This window comes from Cyrtonyx montezumae, unplaced genomic scaffold (genome assembly GCF_038088225.1).
Source record: "Cyrtonyx montezumae isolate F1298 unplaced genomic scaffold, pur_monq_1.0 scaffold_14, whole genome shotgun sequence".
Lineage (NCBI taxonomy): Eukaryota > Metazoa > Chordata > Aves > Galliformes > Odontophoridae > Cyrtonyx > Cyrtonyx montezumae.
Window position 1 is genome coordinate 6,427,198 of NW_027071870.1, and position 25,206 is coordinate 6,452,403.

A 25,206-nucleotide genomic window follows, 5' to 3' on the forward strand; every position below is an offset into this window, starting at 1 on the left:
AAGGAAAAAACATGAATTTTGCACAGAGGAAAAGGAGAAACTGACCAGGTTGGCAGCAATATAGTTTTTTGACATATTGAGCAATTACAGTTTTTTGGTATCTTTGCCTTTCACCAAGTTGTTCTTATTGACCTTTCCAGTGGAGGCACAAAATCTTTTAATCATCATATTCTCCTCAACACGCTATAACATTCTGTTTGATATAGGTATAAAGTTCTGTAATATCAAATGTTGAATGCAGTAATCCTGAAATGTGTTCCTTCTGAGTAACTAGAGGTGAAGTATTCATATGGTCTGTGAGATTTGGTTTGGGGCTTTTTCAGTTTGTCCTACATCTGCCTCTTACTGAAGTGTTGCTGAAGAGTTTAAATGAGATGTTTTTAAATTCTATAATTGTTTACAGAAATTATTGCCCAAAATTTATTTACTGTGATTCTTTCATATTTTCGTTCTACGTGTTCTCCATAACTGAGAATATTCCAGTGTGGTTTCCTTTGTATTTTACATGCTTGAATATTGACACAGGTTAAACTGATTGATATTCATAATTGGCAGTCATCCTCAAATAATGATAAGTTTACATTATTTATCTTCCTGTTTGAACAGTGAACAATCTTATAAAAATTTAAAGATATTTGTGGACTATCTCACAATGTCTAAATTGTCAAAGAAAAGTTTCTTTAGAGACTTCTGATGTTTTATTGCATTCTTAGAGGAACTTAATACACTCAATCAATGACTATTTTGTATGTTTGCTGCTTAAGTTATATCCTTTCTCATACCTTCATTTAGCAAAGAAAGAAATGCTCAGATTCCAGGGCTCCATGTCCATCAAATTGTTCTCATGACCCAACTAGGGGAGTGTCTTCTGATTTTAGAGAAGGGATATGACTGAAAATAACAGCTGCTAAGGCAAGCATTGAGAGGGATTTGATGGAAATATTTTTCCCCTGTCACATCTACTAAGCATAATTCAGCAGCTCCAGCAAATAGCACATCAGTGCACTGCACGTCCCTTTGCTCTGTTTGCTTTGGACAACGACCCACAGTATGGTGGAAAATGTGAAGTGATAATAAGTTCCAGTGCAAAGGGACTTTGGAAGATCTCTCCTTTATCTTAGGTTATAACATAACCAAATGCATTTAGATCACAGAGTCCTCAGCTTTGCTTTGGTATTGTAAAAATTATCTTCTGACCTAACACAGCTGCTCAGATTTTGTGCACTCCATTTTGCTCTACTGAGCACTAGTAAATGGAAATCCATACCTTCTTCCACCCTTCTATCAAGCAAATAGCAGTAGGATCATTGAAGCAGAAGTCATGACTAGATCACACTGGGATCTGAGGTGGAAGGTTCATCAGCTATGCACCACTCCAGGCTTTATTCCAAACACTATAACAGCTGCTCAGGAAAGATTTTATTGTATACAATTTAGGTGAATTGTTTAAGTTGTGCTTCTAAAGGTCATGCTTGAAGTTGGAGTCAAAATTGGTGACGTTCAAAAGGCAGCTTTACTGGCTTCATCCCAGAGCTGCTGATCCAAGATACCCTCACACAAATGGGCACAGAGTGTTTGGCTGCTTGATATGGTGGAGAGGATAGGAGGTGCAAGCCTAAGTGTAAACATTTTGATCTAAAATGCATATGTTATATATATATATGTATTTAAATAGCTTAAAGTCACAAATAAAAACAAGATTTTCTGACATATTTTAAAAATTGTAGATTTAACTCATGAGTAATGTTTCCTGTCCTTTCTAAGGTGTTCCAACAGTGAATATTTTGGCATAATTTGCTACAAACATGAATTTCATGTGGTCTGATTTCATCTTATTTACTAGAAGCAATCTCAGGTGATTGTATTAAGCTTTTCACATCAATACTTATTTTCCTCAAAGTAGTGAAAGTGTATGATGAGTACCATTATTTATGGAAAAAGCTTTGTGTAAGAACTTCATGTCCCTCTCTGTCAGTCTCTTTGTCTTCCTTCAAAAGAATATGTTCTAAATTTCAACTTGGATTTTGAAGGAAAAGAATGTTTAGAAGTGTTGTACCCTGTTCCCATTATCTGTTTATCCAGTTTCAAGAGATTTCCTAGGTTTTCCTTACTTTTTATGTAAATTGAAGCCTTAAATTATCTTGTTAACACTGGAATAATCTTTGTTTGGCATCCTGTTTCCATTTTCTGGCAAGAAAAATTCCCATCTGAAGAGATTCACTGAGAATTCCCTTTTAAACTAAACTGCTAGTATGTTTTATAGATCAAATGCTTGTAAATTTACACAAGAAATATGGTAAACTATATGTTATTTCCACTACTGACGATAATAGTATATCAGTGGGGAGAAAGAAAGAACTAGTGAAATCTCCAGTAATCAAAAACTACTATTTTTTTCTTTTTTTCCAGTGAATGCACATTCATGTATACCTAAGCACCTGAGTCTGATGTCTTTATTCTTCATAATACTGCTTTTAGAGTTCCCCCGTCCTGCCTATAGTACACCCAATAAATTCTGTACGAATGGACACATATGTCCATCTTGCATTCAGCTCCTCTTAGTCTTCAGGTTTTCTGTTCATTTTAAATACTGCAAAGTACCAGCTGTGTCACAGAATGGTTATGTCTTAGTGTGTTGAATGGATGCTAAACAACAGTCATTTTTTTTAATGACTACTCTTACTGGTTCTGAAAAGGAGTATTACTGGATCTGATTGCTGGAAAGGAATTTTCTTGTGTTTACACATGGAAGCAGACAAAATAATAAATCAAGACAAACTTAAATTCAAATATTTAAACTTAAAGCTATAAAAAATTATTTTCAAAGAAAGAAAAGAATATGTATAGTAAGTTTGAAGTCTTTTCATTTCCAGATCTTCAACTTATGAAAGCCTTTAATAATTCTAATTTCCAAAGCTCTCCTTTGACATGAAATGTATTTTTCACATTCCTGACAAGTCATAACGACTATACATCAGCAGCTGTGGTGAAATCACTTTACTCTCTGTATTTCAGTAGTACTGGTGACATATTTGAGAAATGTTCCTGTTAACTTGTTTTTTAAAAGAGACATACAGTTCAGCCATACCAAAATGTCAGCTTGAAGAATGACCATATAGGAATTATTGCAGGAAAGCAATCAGAGGTCTAAATTACCCAGAGAACCCTTATCTCTGGGATGTCAAGCTCTTAGCCTACTAATTAGTTATTCCAGCCTCCATACAAGATTATGGTTTTATAAGAACTCTGACTGGTATACTTCTAGCTATGCAAATGCAAGTAAAATCATTTGAAGCTACTTTGAAGTACTTGCAGCTTTTCAAGTCTACTGATACATTATTCTTAGAACTGATGTATTTGAATAGGATTTAAGTGTGGAAAACATAGATAATAGCATTAAATACAAGAAGTTTAGGTGTGAGTATACTTTGGAATGTTCTTATAATCTGTCTGTTCCTTCTTACAACATAATTTATTTTGCTGGTGATTTTAACACAACACTGAAATACAACGAGAACTGAAAAAAAAAAAACATATCACAGAAATTAAACATTAAATGCTTATGAAAGGAGACAACAAATGCACTCACAAATAGAGTCAGTTCTGCAGTCTTCTAGGCATTTTGATCTTAAATATCTTTATAAGTTAAATTATGCTAAATTTGTTTCTAGTAGGCAAAGCACATAGAAAGATCAGCTTTAAGAAATTTGTAACGTCATGGAGAAATGTGAAATTTTCATCTTTACATGTACATAATATAAACAGCAATGAACATTTAGTTTATGTAAGCTATGTAAACTGCTTTTTTATTTTTAATGCATCACTATTATTTTAAAATCTTGTTGAACTTATCGGATTTTTATCTAATGAATTCCAAGAGTTATTAAATAATTTCTATTTAAACTAAAGCACGTTTCTAGGAAAAATTGTTTTTTAATCAAGACTTTAAATTATGGAGAATTTTTCGCAGTCCTTCATTATCTATTGACAATAGTTAATTTTATTGTTTTATTTTAGCTTAAATTTCACTAACTTTTTCAAGTAAATTTTTTTCTCAATTTTTTTTTTTCTATCACATTAGCACATTCTGCTATCAGAATGTTTGCCTACTGATAGGTAATTACAAAACATGAGGTATTTCTTCAGCTTGTCCTAATAAATTATGTTAATTGATCTCAATTTGGGCAATCAAAGTAAGAGTGTAGTCAGACAAATCCTTTAAAACATTCCATGATCATTCCAAACAAATATCACAATTTATTTTCATCGTGGAACAAAAATTAAGTTAGAAAGTATCTTTTTTTGTTTTTATTTTTAAAAAAGAAAACTAGATGCATGCTCATGTGTTCTGTTTGTGAACACTAGTAATGAGTTTTTATTCTCAGCTTATAATGCTATTTTAAAGAAAGTGTTAAAAGCTGATGCCTACTTAAATTGAAATACGATATTAAACAGAAAGGAGAAAAGGCAAAACAAATCTTGTGGAAGAAGCAAACAACTGCTGGAGAATTTCGTGATTAAATACAAAAAGTTATCTTTGCAGGTAAGGTTTTTCTGAACTGAAATGTAGGATAATCATCTTAAGACCCTACAATCTTTTAAGTGAGAGTGGAAGAAAACAGGTACATTCCAAGTGTCTCAGTCCTCCAAAAGAAAAAAAGAAAGAATAAATAAATGATGCTTATGCAATGATGGAGTTCATTGCTTTTAGAAATGTATTAATGAAAGTGTTAAACAGCCTTAGCAGTCCCTCAACTGAAGAGCACTTTTATTAGTATTTTTATGACTTATCATGTTGATATTTCCATTTTATCCATGTTCTATAGTTGTCATGTAATGATTTTTTTGTTCAAACAAGAATTTAAAAGTTTGTGTGTGTGTGTGTGTAAGTTATATATGTATGTGTGTGGGATGCCTATATATAGGATGTATTTATATATATATATATATATATGCACATATCCCACAAATATGCATACATTTTAAATTTGGTTCAGTGCAAAACATCTGCACTAATCTTTAAGAAACACGATTCAAAGGAAGAAGTTACTGAACTTTACTAAGCAGAAGTTCTTCTCTATTAAATATTCCTATTATGTCCATGGTCACCTACGTAATGAATTTGTTTACATTCCAAGGATTGAGGAAGAAAAGAAGGAAGAAAAAGGCAGAGAGATCAAAAAATCTGTTCGTGTAGGATTATTCCTCCTCTCAGTTATAAATCTTTAGAAATACAGCAATTAAACAGAAACCATGCAAACTACAGAAGCACATCCGGAAACAAGTCACGTTACAGACTTGAGTAGACAGTGTAATATCATTCATTACACATGCTTCAATAGATTCATTCATGCCAGGATTCAAGATGGATTTTTCTTTTGCTTCAGATAACAAAGGGTTCCACTTTTCAACTCCACTTTTTTTCAACATTACATTGGAACCAATGTTCTAATGGGACCTCAAAATGCAATAGATTTCACAATTATTGATCACAATGAATGGCAAGGAAAATAATTCACAAGCTTGGACTCTTAAAATTTAAATTTCTAGTTTGAACGAAAAATATTTTTGTGCTTAAATTCCTAACACAATGACATGAAGTGAATGCAAGGGTCATGATAAATAGCTCCTAAAAATGATGCCTTCTAAGGCAGAGATTTCATAACAAATTTTTGTCTTTGGGGAGCACAGATGATTGAAATTATAAAGACTGCTTCCCTCAAAATATTTGTGATATACACAGGGCATGCATGCCAGGGAAATATCAGCTGAATAGAGATGTGATTGCCAGATATTTCTTCTCACAGTTTTTCTTTGTAGTTTGCATTTACTACTACAGATTGATAAAGAGGATAATTTTCTGATGCACTCCAAATGTTTTGCAAGTTGCAGTAATTAGATTCTGATTTATGCATTGATGTGATTAATATGTTCTTTTGGGCAGGATCATTTTCATAGATTTTGTATTAAGCAAATCCTCACTGATAGTCAGAGTCTACTCAGTCTCCAGCTCTGGAGACCTTTGCCTGATGTTCTTCATTATTCTAAGTTCTTATCAGACTTATTCTGGTTTGCACCCTTCTGATCAGGACTTTTTTCTTCCCTCTCTAACTTAAAAGCCATATCATTTACAGTCCTCTAGATAAAACATGAAATAAAAATTGCTTCCCTGGAAAGTGTATTAAGAATTTCTATGATATTCTAATATTTTAGGATGCTTTAAATTTTTATTTCTTAAAGCATCTATATTCCAAAAGTTTTTAATATAAGAAAAATGGGGCTAATTTTGTTTTCACATCTAGCGATTCAAGATTTATTTGTGCTTTACCCAAAGCCTACACCAAAGAGGTATGATAATGTTCTTCCACTTTGTTTGGTGCATTTGCAGTTTATGCTCTGATTCAGAGTCTGAGAGATGGAGGCTGCTAATATTATAACTGAATTCTTTTTTTTTTTTTTTTTTTAACCAATGTTTCTGTTGTTTTGTTCCCATGATAAAACTCAGCTTTGGATGGATTTCATTTAGGACCATCAGATCCTTCTTTAAATTAAGTCGATAGTTGTGGAAAATATATTTTTTGTTCCATGTGATTTTTATTATCTATTTATTTATTCTTCCTATACCTACACAATTTTCATACATGTGCATATTATGTATCTGTGAGTATGTAGCAACAGTCCTACTTGTAAATAAAACTCTGCTTGTGCATTTATTTCTGACAGAGTAAAATGGAGAATGGGAATAGGGATTCCTTTTTGGAATTTTGTGTTTGCCTTCTTTCATGATTAGATAGCATACTGTAAGGACTGCTTTTCATACATAGCCCTGTAGAAACTGATCTGAAATGAAAACATGAAGCTTGGAAATGGATCCTGTGAAATGAGTCCTCCAATGTTTAGGCTGCACAATAGCAGAATTATCCTTCAGTAATGCTGGGAGTACTGCACAAAAACGACAGCATCACCCAGTGAACTCTTTTACGAAAGAAAAATCCATTAAAAGGCAAACATATAAAAAGCTTTTTCTTCCAAATTGGAGCTAATGAACTAAGCTCATCTTTGCAGCTAAAATGGAATGGTTTAATCCTACACCACATGAAAGGAGAATGTCACCAATTAAGTCAGACTAGAAAGCTTTGTTAGTGAAAGAATGCCTGGCTGGAACTTGCCCTCAAAGGCTTTACAAGGAAAACAGTCATTTATTTAGGCAATCTCTTGACAAAATACAAAAGAAATAAACTGATAATGGATTGACACTTCTGGGGAACCAAAGGATTCTAATAAAACTTCTCTGGACCACCATCCTCCTCCTAAATACAAAACTGTCTGCAATATAACCTTCCGGAAACCTTACTGGGATGCAAGGCAATGTGATTCACCAGGGTACTCCTTCTCTTTTCAGGCTCCTGCTCACATGGCTATTGGCAATGTCAGAATGGCAAGTGTTACAGACCAGAACAAAGCTGTGATTTTGAAGACAACTGCGGGGATAATACAGATGAGAGTGAATGTGGCACTTCCTGCACCTTTGAGAATGGCAGATGTGGCTGGCAAAATTCCTTGGCAGACAGCTTTGACTGGGTGCTGGGGGCTGGCTCGCCTCAAAGTTTGAGACCTCCCAGGGACCACACGCTTGGAAACAGAACTGGTATGTTGTCACAATCGCAATGCAATGTCTTCATGGAGCTTCTTGTATTTCCATTCAGAGGCAACGGGGGGATTCTACATGTCTAATTAGGGTGACATTTTAAATAAGTTGAATGCATAACTTAATACACAAATATTAATTACTGATGTAAAATGACTTCAGGTTAGGGAAAATTGATTCTCAGTTGTTTCTACTTTAGGTATTGTTGTACCAGTAAATCAAGTTAATTTGTTACTTATACAAGATTGACGTATATTCTGTCTGCAGCCAGCAAGGGTGATGTAGCTCAGCACTGAGATCCACTGGGTCCTATCCTCTGGGCTGAGCTCGGTTCCTGGAATCCTCAGTTTGCGTTAGAACAAACCACAGTGTTCTGAATGTAAGGAATAAACAAAAACCTACAATAGCCTACAATATATTGCATGCTGTGCATTAATACTTTTGAGCATTATCAATCATAAAATAGTAGTTTTTCTAAAGCACAATCATAAGGTTTATTTTCTTCCTCATAACTGACTGAAGAGTATGTATGTGAACACTTTTTATCTTCTTTATACTCATTAATCATGTTGAAAGTAGGTTATAGTGAAGATGGAGAAATGCTGTTTAGGAGTTAAGAAACAGCCCAAATAATGAGGCTACCAATAGTAACTGTTAGACATTCTATTTTGAGTAATTTTAAGAAAATAAATATATATAAATAGACTTCCCTTGTAAGTGACAGAGTAGCTACACGGCTTCTGGAAAACTACCCAATTAATTTTTCCTGTATTTGCTACAGGCCTTCATCCTCCTCTCCCTCTGAAGTTCTTATAGTCCTGGCAAAAATGTTACTGAAGCTAAGCTCAGGCTATTAAATTGAAATATGCCACAGAAAAGTTGAACAGATGTTTGGGAATATATTTAGAATTTAATGAGTATTTCCATGAAATGCTGAAGGATAAAATAATAATAATAACAAGGTAGCAATAAAATCAGAAATATAGAAGGACATTGTCATTTGCTTTTTACAAGATCCATATGTGTTACAGAGATTTCTGCAACACTGCAGTTTTATCTTGACAGAACTAACACAATTCAGCTCAGCTGTTAAAATATTCTCAAATGGGGTAGAGGCTACGGTATTTCATTATTCTTCTGATCCTTGTATAAAGAAAAAGGAATCTTAGCTCTTACTTTTGCAACTCAAGTCTGTCCCTCAGTCTGACATGATTCCTTTCGAAGAAGACTGGTAATTATTTTGTTTAGTTTCTTCCTCTTCTTCCTCCAAACAGGTGTTAACATAAGCATCAACATGCCAAGCACTCAGAATAGCCACATTCTCCTAGCAAACATCAATGCCACAATAAGGCATGCTGTTAATCTCCCTCAGTGTTTATGTATGTGGCAGACTTTAACACTGGCAGTAGCAGATGTAGAAAAATAAGCTTTCATTTGTATTTTCTAAATTTATTTAAAAATAGAACGCCTATCACAAAGATGTCACCACACTTATTATGTGTATGATTGGCCTCAGGGAGGAAGTAATTTTCTCATCTTGTAATATTATGTCAAATATTTATAGCTGTAAATGTGCCAGAGAGGTTAGAATGAGCACATTTTAGTCCACAGGGCTTTATCTCTAATTTATAGAAAAATGTAGTCAATGTGAAGTTATAATTTTATAGTGCGCTATTTATGCAATGATTATGTTTATGTGCACTATACATTTGTTTGTACAAAGAAAAGAAATAATTTGGATACTTGCAGAATTTGTTATACTTCTGATTAAAATAGAAATGGAAAACTAGAGGAGCATATCAGTTCCAGAATATATTAAGTATGAGCATCTGCTTTTGCAACTTCCTCTGACTAAATAATTTATATGTGAGAAAATATTCAAACAATAATGATTACAGATGTCCAAAAAATCTCACTGTTTATGAACATGTGAATATTTACTGGGTTTTGTGGTTTTTTTTTCTTTCATCACAAATGTTTTTATTGTTTGACTTCATAATTGTGAAAGACATCTTTCAGAAAACTTTGCCTTGAAATTTATCACCATGTGGTCATTGTTTGATGTGCTGTCAAAACAGTAACTAATGCAGTTAATCAAGGTGAAGTGATCAGGGTAGCTGGGAAAACTGGAATATTCCCTGTCTTCTGAACTTCTGTCTGTCAAAATATTAGGCTGTTACCAGCTTATTCTTATCATAGCAAATATATAGGAAAGTTATCTGATAATTTTTAATGTAAGCAAATGCTCACCAGCATTGGAGATATTTGGGAAGCATACTTTATGTCTCTCTGAGTATTTCTGTTTTGGTCGTGGAATCTAATCTGAAAGTGAAAAACAATTTTTCAGGAATGCATAATTTCGTTTCAGGACAATTCCTATATCTTGAGGCTACTACAATAGGGCTGAAAAATGAAAAAGCCCATGTGAGGAGTTCCAGATGGAAAGAGTCAAGCAGGAACTGTGTGTTGAGCTTCTGGTACTTCAAGTCATCAAAAGCCACAGGACATATTCAGGTTCTCATTAAGGTAATAACAAAATTATTTTCTTTTCAATATCTGATGCCTATTAAAGTGTAAGTGCTTCAGCGTATTACTTTGGGTCTGTTAGAGCAGCATGTGGACTGGAAGAGTCCCACTGCTTTTGTCTCCAAGGCTTCTCTTGGTCCAGCACTGTTTTTGTTATTCCAGTTTCTTAAAACTTTCACTCTTTCATTTCCAAAATGTTTTTTTTCTTTTTTTTTTTCTGAAACACTGCAGAAAACTTTAAAAACCTCTTTCCTTTTTCTCTTTTTTAATGCATTAATTTTCTCAGTGCAATTTTATTATTTTGCTGTCATATATATTGGTAACTATGTCTGTAACCCTGTAATTCTGGTAGAATGACACTCACAAAAATATTTAATTAACAACTAATACAAAGTAGGGAGGAAATTGTTTACCTTTCTTTGTTGACATGTACAGGATATATAATAAATTTTCTTTAGAAATGTCATTTTCTTCACTAAATGTGCAATGACATAAAACATGAAAATAAGCAGCAACTATTGAGCATTACTGTTACAAATGAAAACTGCTATCCTCTTTGGAAACTGTGTATTTCATTTGCTACTTGTTAAAGAAAGAACATTAAATGCTTGTAAAAGCAAGTTTAAAATCTGTACATGATATTGACAAAAATACAAAAAATAATTATCAGTGTAGCAAATGTGTATACCTCAACTTCCTGTGCATACTATTCCTAGATTACGGTCTGTAATATTTCCTTTCTCTTTTGGTTTGGGAAATATTTTTTTCTGTTTCTTTAATCCTCATTACAATGAGTTATTGCCCCCAGTCCTATTTTCACCTATTATTATTAACTTTTCATGCATTATTTTATTTTATTTAAAATTATCACTGTCTCCAGTGAGCTTAAAGAGAATTTAAAGACTATATAAGTGAATGATAGTTGAATAAGGGCTTGACACTCTTATTCAACTTTGTTTAATGCAGGCAAGAATCCTAGATGAAGGTTGAAGACACTCTTCTCATTAGTAGTTCATCCTAAACAGTTTCAAAAATCAGCCTTATTTACCCATTAAGTTGTTTATAGAGATTTGCACATCAAAAATCTAATCAGAGTTTCTCTTTAACAGTATTTTTGGAATAAAGTCATTAACCACTTTGTAATCATGAGAATTAATATGGAAGGATTCCCTTGTAGTTCAAACTACTGTACTAATATAAGTCCATCTTATTTGAGTATAAACATAAGGGAAATCAACTTTTTATCTGGGTATGTTGTGATAGGACAAAGGGGAATGGTTGCTTTAAACTAAAGGAAGGGAGGACGTAGATTAGCTATCAGGGGAAGTTTTATTTTTTTATTATTTTTTATTTTTTTACTGAGAGAGTGGTGAGGTGCTGGAACAGGCTGCCCAGAGAGGCTGTGGATGCCCCATTGGATGTGTCTAAGGCCAGATTGGGCAGGACCCTGGGCAGTCTGATCTTGTACTTATCTAGCAGCTGGCAATCCTGACTGTGAGAGTGGAGTTAGAACCTGATGACCCTTGAGGACCCTTCCAACTAAAACTATTCTATGATCTCTTGACTTGAAGTTTAGTTAATGTCAGAGGAAGCAGATTAATAGGCAGTAATAGCTGAAAAGTTAACATAGAGGAGATGATCTGGGAAAGAATTTGCCATCTCAAGTTTCACAGATGAGCAAACCATCTCCAGCTACAGTCTTCACTTCTATTACAATCTGAAAGTGAGAGTGAACAACGGTGTACACCACTGACACAATTATAAAGAAAACAATCATACTGAGACAGAATGTGGAATATTACAGAGGAAGAAAAATATCAATCAAAGGTTAAAAAGCTATTTTTTAAACCTTAGCTTGTTATATGTATTAATGGATGACTTCTCTTAATGTTTCTTATCCAGTTTCAGGAAGCTTGAGTATTATCTGTCATATGAAAGTATGAAACTGTAGGATCATAAAGAGAATCATATAATTGAAAGAAAAAGTCAATTTCCAAGAGAATTTCTCTGCAATTCATATATTTTTCCCCTCATATTATACTGCATATTCCTAATACAAACCTCTCTGTAAATGGAATAATAGTCCAATCAAAATGATGTACACCGTCAATCTAAATTGAAATTACAAACTGTTTTACAGCTGTGCATAAGGTCAGTAGGCAATCGAAATATTACCAGAACAGATCTGTATATTGCTAGTCAAAACTTTGCTACTGAAAGTAAGATTTTAACCTATTTCTCCCTGGCAGTTGAAATAGAATATAAGATACTTTAGGAGATATTTTTAAGCTAAAGTACTGTAAGAAAAGTTCGTACTCAGTATCACCACTAATCTTTTACTGGCTAATACAGTCAGAGGAAACTTTTATTTTGAAATGTGTTTCTAAAGAGTTGAGCAGAAACGATGAGGTATAAGGAAGGACAAGACATTTTATTGCTCTGCTGATTTGAAGATATGTTTTCTAGTGTTTATTTAGTTGTTTTTGTTATGAAAAGAAAAATAAAGATGATAATTAATCCTTTGCATAGACATGGTTAATAAAAAATATATACAATGTAGGGTTTAATACAGTCAGGGATGCTTCAAATAGTATATGAAGCCTCTGACAAGAAATATGCAGATGTCTAAAGAAGATTAAACTAGCTATTAGTAACTACCTTCACTGAATGTGATGAAGCCAAAGTATATGGGATCTCTTTTGGAAACACCAGCAGACCTCTCTGAGGCATTTGTCATAGCGAATTAATTTCATCCTGTTACAAATGTGCAAAGACATAATGGTATTCAGGACAAGAAGCCCTGGCCAGCTCGTATCAAGTGAAGCAGGGCTGCACCAGCAGTGCTGAAGTGACAGCCCAACCTGGCTGCAGCACCAGGCAGCTGGAGTCAGCGAGCAGACCATGCCCTCCAGCTGCTTACAGGCTGATAGAGCACGGACCCCATCACCTGGCTGCTGCAGCTCCTCAGCCAAAGCTGGAAGCTGTCTCAGTTTCTCCCTTAGTATTTTAATTGTATTTAGTTTCCCTAAGGAGGATCGGAGAGACAGAGACGCAGAAATGTGTAGCTAGAAGCTCAGATATGGATGATCTGTGGTGGTATTTCCAATTCCCATTATTTTTAGCAGATTAGCCTACTGTCTTGTGTGGTCAACAGGAGAACGTGCAGTAGAGATGTTGTCGCCCACTGATTTCTTCTGTACATTTGTATTTCTAGGATAGAGTAGCTTAAAATGAATTTTTCACAAATCAATATCATTGACCTAACTTACTTCTTTGGGAAGTCACTCAAGAATAAAGTCCAGGGAAACAACTTACTGTGCTTCACAGCTCAAAATAGACTGTTTCCACATCGATTCTTCTCACTGGCTGCAACAATCAACTCCTCACATTAATGTAGCAGTTATAGATTTCATTGTGTTAGTGTAGCCTTCAAAGCAGATTATCTGAATTCCACTTAGTTAGGGGAAGAAACTTTCCATCTTCAAAGATTTCCTTGAAGTTTTACTGAAGGGACTGCTAAAATCCAAAGCATGCTCCAGACTATGTAGGAACTGTACAGATTTTTCATTTTCCTCTCTAGATCTAGTAGAAATTCCTGTAAATTTATGCAAAAATAGAGAAATTCCTGTAAACATGCAAAAATCTGTAGCTTTGGAGTACTTTTTTTTTTAATTTTTTTTAATTGTTCAGTAGCTTATGTGTATCTTTCTTTGTGTTCCTAGTGCTTTGTTTTGTTTTTCAAATTGTTTTCCTTTATTTAATCCAGGAAAAATGATATTCAGAAGAATTTGACTTGACATAACATCATGGGGTACTGACCTTTATTTAATGAAAATCTATATAGTTTACTCCCATTTTTGGCCTGTGAGCAGTTATTGAAAGTTTTATGTGGGTTGATGAAATCTATGCTCTGAAGAAGCAGTAATCAGTGGTAATATGTGAGTACTAAATTATTTCAAGGAACTTCAAAGGAACTCGGGCTATTATAAAGCACAGTATTACTTGTCAAGAAAGAAAGAAAGATTGATTTTTACAGCAGATTCACTTCCAACTGCAAAATAATTTAACATTACAAAATCTAACAGCACATTCCACTTGTTTAGGCTTTGTTATAAAGAGCTATTATTGAATCGAATCTGAACCCATGACATAAGCATATATCCAAGTAAACAGATTGAAACAAAGGTTAAATAGAAATAAATCAGTTTTCAACAAAAGCCTCATTTCTCTAAAAAAAAAAAAAAAAAAAAAAAAAAAAGCTTTTTAGAATGACAAAATACAGATGTATAATCCTAGATATGGCAGACACCATTTAGTGCATTTAATAATCTTGGGTTATTATGAAGTTATTTTAATCTTCTTACCAGTAAATTATTGGAAGCACATAATTCACTTTATTCTTCTACTGCTACCAAATGTAAGCATTCATTCCAAAGAGCTTGATGAGCTGGAACATTACATTTGCACAAGTTTGTACAAAGTGAGTACATATTCCAAAGTAGGACCAAAGAACACTCATTTAATTTGGAATTATACTTACAAAAGGTACATTGGAGCATTCATAATTTAAAATCATTGTGTTCCTAGAAGGTACATATGAGAAATTGTTTGAATGGAATCTGTTTAGTATTTTTCTTTCATTCTTTTAATTTTCTTTTTAATTCAGGGATGTGTCATATTAGAAAACAAGATTCTGACACATATAGGCAGCACAATGTATACAAAGTCACTGAAGTAACATATCAGTATCTTGTTATATTACTCTTGGAATAATAAGTCCTGCCTCTCAGGGATAAAAATCACTATGCAGTTTTTTATTCCAGGTTGGCACAGTATGACAGAGATAAAAAATGCACTTTCAGTTTCTTCCACACTCCACAGTTTTCCAGCATTGTTTAATTGAACTAATTCCCCAAATTGGAGATCTCTGCCAGTGATTTACTTTATTGATTTCTGGACTTATAATCTAAAAGAGTGGTGCTGCTTTATTAACATATAAGTCTTTGAAGCATATTGTGGACCTTTGCAAATCAGATTTTTTCTTTCTCTAACACATTCCAGGGCAGACTTTCAACTGTGATGGTCATGATTTAAGTATATCTCATGCAGAGTCTTTTAAGGATCACAGAGCTGCTGCTGAATGAGTCTTACTGAAACAGATAGCAAAATTAACTCTTTTTTTATACAGCATATATGAAATAGAGACATTTTTATGAAGATAAAGGGACTTTTTCTAAATGATTGATGTGCAGCTTTGAGGTTTTGCTGTTTTTTTCATATCTCTTCTTTTAAATAGGTAAATGTACAGATTGAATTAGCATACATTATCTTTTAACATGATTACTACTGGTACGTTTTAGAAAGTGTTTAGTGTTGATCAGACCTGAAATCCCAAGGCTGTATCTGATTTTCCTGATGAACAGCTCTACATGAAAGACAAAACAAAAGAGTGAGCATTTTCAAGAGCTCCACTGAACATCAGAAAAGGTGGATCTTCTTTTCTTCCTTTTTCCTACCTCATCTTTATTCATACTACAAGACCCAATGGTTTTCTAGGAAGGAAAATATTCCTGCTGTCAAACACAGACTGAGTTGTTACACTAGCAAAGCTTCAGCAAGTAGTGATGCACCATTGTAGCTCACTGTAGAGCTTAAATTTGTTTCTGGTTTTATCCTCCATTAATACAACCTTCATTTCTAATTCAAAGTTTGTTGTTAGTATTTGAGAGTTGTTCTAGTTTCTGTTAGTCTTTGATCTTTCCCGGGCTTGCAGTAGCAAGCTACACTTTGCTTAAGATGACTTTCATGAATCAGTTAAGGAAGCTAAAGAAGTTAAGGAAAAGTGGAATTTTCATGCTTCCAGAAATATTTTCACTTTCTGGCCTTCAGCTGAAAATTCACAATATTTTCAGGACAATGAGGAAAGTAGAGGAGTAAAAGCAATTGAGTTTCTGTTTTTGCTGTAATTTGTTTCCTAAGCACAGAGGTATCTGATTCCAGTTTCTTTCCTACAGAGTAAACAGTTTTTAACACCTGTTATGCCGTTAATAACCTAAACAGGTATTTGTTTGTAAGTTGCACTGACGTTTTACAACATGACAGAGATCAGTAGATCAGTAATCATTCACATCAATCGGTATAACAGGAGCTTTGAGTGGTCCACTATCATCCCACTTTCTTCCCACTGTCTTACTATGTAGACATACTATTCCATGACTTACTAAATTTTTAATACCTGCCTATGAGAGTCATTGCAGATCAGAGGCTAATTATTTGCAGTCTCATGGAAACTCCATAGTCTATTAATTGGAATTGCTTAGGCCATCTCATAGTGATGGATTCACCATATCCAAAGATAAGATAGCATGGTTGAGAGATAAAATTTAAGAATGAAAGGATGTGTTTAAAACAGAGCACAGAGTACACAAAACAGCAATAGGATATATAATTAAAATTTCACTGTTTATTCAGAATCCTTGTTATACACTAATTCCTTAGCTGGTACAATTAGTCTCTACAGTTAAGTCTGACATACTATCCTTTTCTTATTCTCTCAATAGAAACATTCAAACTCTGTAAGTACCAAATGCTTTCAATGACTTCTCAGTTGAAATATAAATACTTGTTGTTTGCTTCTGTATTTTTTTTTAAGCTGAGAAATTCAGAATGCTATCCAAGCAAACTTTGTCATCCTGTTTTCTCAACTAACATTTCTGTTTTATTTTCTTGATTACACTGGGGTAACAGTTCTAAAATGTAATCTGGTTTCTCTTCTTGAGTCAGGAATATAGCTTGACAAAACATATGGCATACTATTAATTCTATAAACTTGTAGGTAATGCATAATATACATACATAATATTAAAAAAATAAGCATAAAATAGGATTTTGACAATGGAGCTGCAAAAATACGACTAAATGTGCATGTGTTCACTGTCAAGTTTATTAGATTCAGCCCATAAGTTTGTGTTACAATGTGGGGATTGCTCGTGATGTGTCCCTAGAGCAAGTTTTGAGTGCACAATGTCCTGGCTCCCTGTAAATATGTTTCAATTTTTTGTATATATCTGAGTCTTCCTTGAGTGTTGAAGTGGGCTCTGGTGTCACATAGCCAGGACAAACCATGACAGGTACAATAGGGATGACTGAAAGATTAGGAATGTGACAGGACCAGTGTACCTTTCTCAGAAGACGAAGCCACAGGACATGCACCCTTGTAACAGAAATGCCACAGGTACCATTGAGTATTCCTGTACCTAAATTTGGACTCAACCTCTGAACCCTTGGCTCAGCTTTTAATAGAACTGTTTATAAACACCTTAGCAGACAAAGTATCGATAAATTTAGATTTGAATTGTCCACTGATGTAAACACATAAGAAAGAAACAAAATCTCACTTTTAAAAGAGAAAATAACCTTCCAGGTAGAACTAAAGGATCATCTTGTGCTGCCATATACATTAGTAGAACTATGAATCTGGGTTAGGGTTTTATTTACCAGCTGTGAAATGCAGACATAACTTTTTGTGAACATATCTTCTTCAAATAGCATTTTCTTGGTAGTTTGTGTGAGTGGAGTTTTCATTTCTCAATATGTATAAGCATGATACTTGTTCATTTAATAGGAGTTATATGCTGATTTAGAATTTAAGGCTTGTAAGCTTTAATCAATCAAAAATAAATGTCACTAAAGTATAACTTTAAAATAACAGTCTTCTCTAAAATGACTGTTTAATTACATTTGAGTTTCCTAAATAATCTGATATTAAAAAAGCCACTGTCATAAGACATTATGAATATTTTCCACTCTGTGGCTCAAGATTTATATTTCACATTGGATCTTAACTGTAGTTATGGCAGACTGTAATCTACAACAGTCTGTTTCTCATAAATTTCTCTTAAATTATTATAGAAAGAGTAGTGGCAATGAGTATATTTCAGCTTGTCTGATGTATTCAGTGATAGGATCCTTTAATCAAGAGTTTATACTGCCAAATTGTGTTGTAGCTAAATTCTTCCATGCTTGGTAACCTTATAGGTTTTAATGTTGGATAGAGTCTAAATCTGATAGGGATCAAATCCAATTAAGAAATGACTGTTAGGAACAGCATCTGTACAAGGTGCATCCAATGATTTATAGAATGATCTTCATTGTGACACCTATAGTCATTAGAGTAAAGCAGTCATCTAACAATATTTTGAACTCATGGGGACAAGTCAGAAATATGAGCAGAAAAGTTAAAAAAAAATACAGTTATCCTTTTACTTTGCTGTGAAAATAATACAATTGTAGGGACATTCAATTTTATTATTCTATTTCTATCAATTGATAAAGATCAAGCAACAATGCCTGTGTTTTATAAGTATTGGTTGTTTTTTTTTGTTTTGTTTTGTTTTTGTCTGACTTTAAAGATTGACTGTCCTACCCCAATTGGGACATATAAGAACCCTAGACGGTTCTTATATGTCCCAATTTGATGTTGCTTGACTCATGAATTCTGATGACATGTAAACAGGAAAATAAATGATGACAAAAATGTCAGGAGTTGTAAACAGCCTATATGATAAGAAAACTGTTCCCAAATGATGGTCTTGAAATTAAGTTGTATAAGGAGTGAATAAACCACATTCTAAGGTCAGCTGCAACTGTGCAATGGCATGTATGGGCAAAAGGTAAGGTAGGGCAAAATGCTTTAAGTTAACTTATACATTATTTGTATTTGTAACTTTAGTGATCTCAGACATATTTTGATGTATCAGAATGTAAAAGCCTGTTGTAAATGATTATGATCTACTTGTCAGTACCACATTAAAAGATATTGAATTTCTTCTTCCCTCATCAACAATTCATCATCAAAAATGTTTGTGCCTAAGTGACACTGATGACAGATTTAAAAATATAACAATATAAAAAAAAATAATGCATAGTATACAAACTGGTGAACAAAATCAGAATTTCTTCACATTCCATTTTGCATTTAATCCTATTGTACCTGTGCAATCTGGTCCAGGGATCCTGCTTTGGCAGGGGGGTTGAGCTACATGATCTCTAGAGGTCCCTTCTAACCCCTACAATTCTGTGATTCTGTCTGAGCAGTCAAATTTCTTATCTAGCTTTTCAGATTCATGTTCTTCCTGTAGTTCAGCTACACACCTTAGGTTTTCCAGCTGCCCTCACTGCTTCCCACCTTGCCTCACACTTTTATACCTTTTTGCTATATGTTTTGCCAGGCTATATGTGCTAAACTAAAAAACTGAGGTGCTCGTGTAATTTTAATATTACTCTTAAGAACAATACTTTTTAACAAAAGAAAACATAGTAATGTGATTTTCTGTTTGAGTCAATGAAATAATGAGAGTTAAATACTTCTAAAATCAGGACTTAATAAGTTTGTTATGTGGATTTCACCGTAACTACTCACTGCTGCTTTCCACTGACTAACAGAACGAGTCTCTTACTGTTTTCTAAGATAGAAATGAGGTTTGATCTGTATAAGAGACAAGATTCTTTGAAGAAGAATTTTTGATGTGATCCAGAAGAGGCAGTATTTAAATTTTGTTACGTGAACCATCTACTTCATTTCATTGATCAGCGAACAGAAGAAGATTCCTGTTATTTATGACATGGAAATACTCATTAGATTTGAAGTATTCTGTAGTGCACAACATTACTCTAAGCAGTTTGACAGCATGATTCAGTTTATAATTGCGTTCCATGGGAGTTCAGAGGGAATATGTCATCAAAAAGTTTATTAGCAGTCACAAAATGATTTAGGTGGATTTCTATCTCGTTAACACTCTATACATCAGATGCGTACTTCAAGTGTTAATGAAAGATTGGCAGTTCTGCTTTTCCTTTTTTTCAGCCTGTCTGCTTTATGATTGCATGGGTTATAGTAAGGTATTAACAACTCACCTGACTCGTTTAATGCACTTTTTTTTTGTAGTTTTTTGCTTTTTTACCTTAGACTTTCCCTTTGTCAATAGTGCAGTGTGTTTGAGTCAGTACATCTTGAAGTTAATCTATGTACAAATTGCTGTCTCCTTCTGAGTTGTAACAAGATTTATTGCACATAGAAATTAAGTTCAGGTAGGATTGGACATCTTTTGCTATTAGTGATGCAGTCAGATCATTCCAAGAGAGGACAACTTTCTTGAAGACATGCAACTCAGAATCAGTCTTTTCAGCCTGAAAGGGAAAAAATTTATTGTGTGTAGCTAATGAACCTGAATGGCCTTACAAATAATATCCAGAGAAGATGTGGTCATATAAGGAAAAGAAAGTGCAGGAGACAGTTTATGAGACAAAACCGTGTATTAAACCATATTTTAAAAAGGTAAAGCACACAGTCCAATTTACCTTTTCAGAATATGCCAATTTGATTTATTCAGTATCCCATTGATGTAGAAGGTTCTTAATCACTTAGTTTTAATGTAACCCTTGCCATAGAGATAAGATCAGACAGAATTTCTGCTGTAGGAGCTGTGAGAAAAGTATGTTCTTCCACTAATCTGCTGGAGTTATCTTGTTTTCAGTTCTTTGGTCCCTTATTGGCTATATTTTTCCTTTTATTTGTATTTTTTTGCGTGTGCGTTGCAGTGTTTCTCTTCCTCACACGAGCAGTTTTATAATCTTCTGATAATTAGTTTTGTGTGTATTTGCTGAAGGGATAAAATGTGTTCAGAAAATGCATACAGAGCTTCTGCACTGTCCGCAACATCTTGAGAAATACAGAAAATTGGAAATGGGGAATGAGGGTTTTCACAACCTCTGAACTTGTAAAATAGAAATGAATTACGTAGCAGTTACATGGGAAGAAATATCTGAGGGAACTCAGTTGTGGATTACTTGTTTTTTCGTTGAAGTCCAAAACATTACTGGAAGGAGCTCCACCGTTTTTGATCCTAAGGAGGGAAAAAATGCCACTGAATTTCCTGCTATTTCTTATCTTTTTATTATTATTATTATTATTTGACAGACTGAAAGATATTATAAATTCTCTTTCATATACTTGAAGTCTGGCCGAAGCTTGTTTACAGAACAATTGTCTCTGTGTCATACAACCAATTACTTCCATGCTACAACAGAAAAGGAATCTTAAAGATTTCTGTGCTTTATCCAGCAAGTAGATAGATTTTGTAAGACCTGCTGTTGGATTCCTGTGCTAAAAGTCATAAAAGCCTACCATGCAGCCACTGTGGTGTGTGCTGCAGCCTTTTTCTGTTCTACTTACTTTGTCTAAGGGAGTCTTGCATATGATTTCTCTCATTCTAAAGTAAACATCCACATAGGTCGTAAGAGAAGTGACCATTGCTTTCCATATAGCTTCCTTTAGACATGTAACTGTATATTTTATACCTTACTAGACAGTAATATATAGCACTCAATATGCAATATTGGTTATATTCTGGAATGTTGTCATATATTTTGGATACTTCATAATTATGCCGAAAATGTAAATACCCAGGAATCTTGTGAACTTTTATCTTATACATTCCTCACATCATGTGTATAACTTTTTATGTACATAAACATATAAGTTGTTTTTCATAGGGTAGAGAAGTAGAGAAAGAGGTGGAATCAGGCTGAAGTGCTTCAATATAATAGGAAGCATCAGTTATGAGAGTCTTCAATTTGTATAGAATGTATTTCATAACTGCAGATTAAAATTTTAAATCAGATCTCTGATTCCTTGGTATTTTTAAGAAATAATTATATCCAAATATATTTCAGATGTGGGATTTGAGCATTCCTCTTAAAGATGTTTCTTTACTCAGGATCAGTTCAGTGGAATTTACAGATTTTTAATCTACCCTTCCTGTTTTTAATCTAGCCTTTTCTATTTTCTTGCTACTTTTCTCAGCATTTCTGTTTTGATTCCCCTGAGCCTGGCCAGTCATCTAATATCCTAGTAGATCTGTTCTATATTTTTACAAGCCCCAAAGCTACAATCAATTGGAAAAGAACATCCTAATAGGAACAGGAACAGTCTGTAAATGTCATGAAGAAAAATGTACAGTTATATGGCAGTGAACATCCCACTTCATCAAAGTAGGGGTGACAACTTACTGGCAGTAATCATTCTCATGTGTCTGAAAAAGCATACTAACATCCTTGTTGCTGATTAGTAGGAAATATTCATGTCAATCCTTGTCCTGAGATCTTGCCACTTGGAGTAAATGACAAGTGAAATATTTAGTAAAAACTTGAATGTTTTAATGTAATTGTACAAAAATTCAGAATGCCACTGCTGGTCTTAAGGATTATTAACTCTCATTTCATGCTTTTATTTTACTGTACCCAAATATTCTTTTTTAATTATTATTCTCATCACCAAAAAAGCTTGTTGTTTTGTTGTTGTTGTTGTGGACTTTTTTATTTCCAAATCTTTAGTCTATTTTTCTCAGCAGAATTCCTGTAAATTTTTTTTTTTACATTTTTTATGCAGAATCGAAGTTGCATTTGAACTGAACTGACAAATTGAAATACTGATCAAAAGGAACAAAATCCCTGAAAGCTTTTGTGTTTAGCTGAATTGTCCTTGCATTGGGACTTTCATTTTTCAAGCCAACTGTAATGACAGTATTAAAGTTCTTCATAAACAAATCTTCACATTCTGAAACATGGAGATTTGCACTGAACAACTCCATGATTTTCACCTAAAAGGATTGATTTTGTTAACAGTGCAACCCTGACAACAGAAAAATCCTTCTGACATTCCAATCATGGCACAAGAATGTACTTTAGTAAAGAGTATTAGATGGTCTGGAGGTTATGAACTTGTGAAGGTGGACAGTCAACTGAGTTAATTTTTACAATTGCAGTCACAACAGAGTGTGATGACAGTCAGGAAACCCACTTCTGAGGGCTGTCAGAACAGTAATAAATATTAGACATGATAGAGGAATTTAGGGCTTCAGAATAGCTTCTGGGACATCAAATCTGAATCCCTTTTACAGCAGGAAATTTTGGTACACTTATTGTGTTATATGCTTCTCACAAAAGCACAATTGTCACAGATTTTCCTATTTTAACAAAAGTTTTTGTTCCAATATGTATCTATACCTTAGAGATGTGTTGCTTTAAGATCTTGCCCTTAAATAGAATCAAATCATTTCTAAAGGAGTAATTGTAAACTTATTATAAAAGCTGCCTAGTCCTTCAAGGAAAAAAAAATAAGGTTCTTTCAGCACTCACTGTCAAATGCTTGTGGTTGGCTGTACAGAGGTACTCCACTTCCAGGCAGATACCCCCACCCTGGGCATACCTACCCAGCTCCTCATTGAGGTCAGCAGGCACTCTGGGTGTCACTACTTCCAAAGCCCTTGAAGTCATGTATTTGGAAAGCAAATTTGTTGTCTTTCTTTCATTCCCAATCCATAAAAGAGGATAGTAATGAATCATCTTTTGAGAGAAGGAGAATCTGAAATGTGGTTCTTAAAGAGCAACAACTCCTTTATCAAGTTATTATGACTATTTTGAAGATGCTTACTTTTAGATTCAAGATACAGCGTTGCTAAAATATATATATAAAAGAAACCATTAACGAACAACAAAAAAAATATTAATCAGTTAAGTGATTTTGACTCTTGCATCTTCAAATATGTTCTTCAGGAGAAAAACCATGACAGGTTTGAGGTTATCTCACTTTGGAAATCTTTTTTATGGTTTTGATTCTTGTATCTCTCACTGTATACAATCTACATTTTAGATACTCTCTTAAGTAAAGGTCCTAGGTCTGCATAGTGTTCATCATCCTTACATTAGTACTATAGTTTGTTGTAGCTGTTGCCCAAAGTGATTTTACAGTTATTACAGAGTTTCTGTAATATTATTTTCCATATGAGCTTTGTATTATCAGAGAAACACTGTTGACTCAACACTAAGACTGGAACAAAGTCAGAAAACCAATAAAATATGATTAAAATAAAGGGATGGTAAGGTTTTTGACAAAACAAAAATAAGTTGCTCAAAATGCTGATGGTCTTAAAAAGCGGCTTTAATGCATATTTTTACACTTTGCTGAATAAGACTAAGGTAAAAAATAAAAACCAAGCATATATGAGCCTTGAGTAATCTCATCAGTTTCAGCTGCACATTCCTAGAGTAGAACATACTCTGTTTCATTATTTCTGTTTTCCTATTTTTGAGGCATTAACCTGTAGATGGTTAAGTTCCGTTATCTGTTGGTGAGCTGGATTTTGTTGTTTATGCTTATAAATTTTAAGCTACCTCTGTTGGCTGAAATCTTATCCAAGGGCATGTTTATTTTAATGAGAGACAAACTTTCAGAGCAGTAGCTAAAGGAAAAATATACATAACAATTTATTTACATGACTTAGAACATGTACAGTTGTTTTGCTTGCTTTGTTTGCATGTGCAAAAATGTAGTTTGATAAAGCTGAGATGACACTGTATCTAGTGATGCTATGAAGTGCCACTGAACTGTTTGTACTGAGTTGTTATCAGCATAGTGATGCACAGCATGCTAAAAGACACGCTCATTCATAACTCACATTTTCATGTCTTTGTTTCCTGCTCTCAGCTTTCTCCATGTCAACAGCTTCTTGAAAATCTCTTTATTTCCTCATCTTGATCAGTTTTCCATACAAGACTACCTTTATTTATTTTTTTTTCAGATTGGGTTTCTCAGGCTTTTCAAATAATACAAGAAAACAGCAGAAGGCTCCTCCAGGCCATCTGATCATGATCTCAGCAGGAACATTCTGAATACATTATTTTGAATCATTCTCAGGCTTTGCGCATCATTTCCAACACTGAAAAGTCCAGATATTAGATAGTTCTATCAGACTTCTGCTGCCACTGAGTTAGGCAGGAAACAGGCTACTTCCTGTGACTCAGAGGCACCACCCAAGTCAGAGAAATATGTACAAAACAAATGATAAGCATTCCTTTAGGAAGTTAAATTTTAAGAGAAAATGGATGAGAAATTAAAAAAGAGTATGCTAAGTGAATTGAAAATGATTTTATGTGAAACATACAATTCTTTTTCTTTTAAGGTAAGAGATTCT

General features: G+C 33.9%; 1 protein-coding gene across 1 annotated transcript in view; it reads left to right on the forward strand.

Moving 5' to 3' along the window:
• The window catches only part of MALRD1 (MAM and LDL receptor class A domain containing 1), a 210,036-nt gene that overhangs the window by 93,320 nt on the left and 91,510 nt on the right, over positions 1 to 25,206 (forward strand). The window contains exons 26-27 of the mRNA XM_065731331.1: positions 7,403 to 7,648; positions 10,017 to 10,174. Coding sequence (XP_065587403.1) covers positions 7,403 to 7,648; positions 10,017 to 10,174 — 404 coding nt within the window. The remainder of the gene's footprint in view (positions 1 to 7,402; positions 7,649 to 10,016; positions 10,175 to 25,206) is intronic.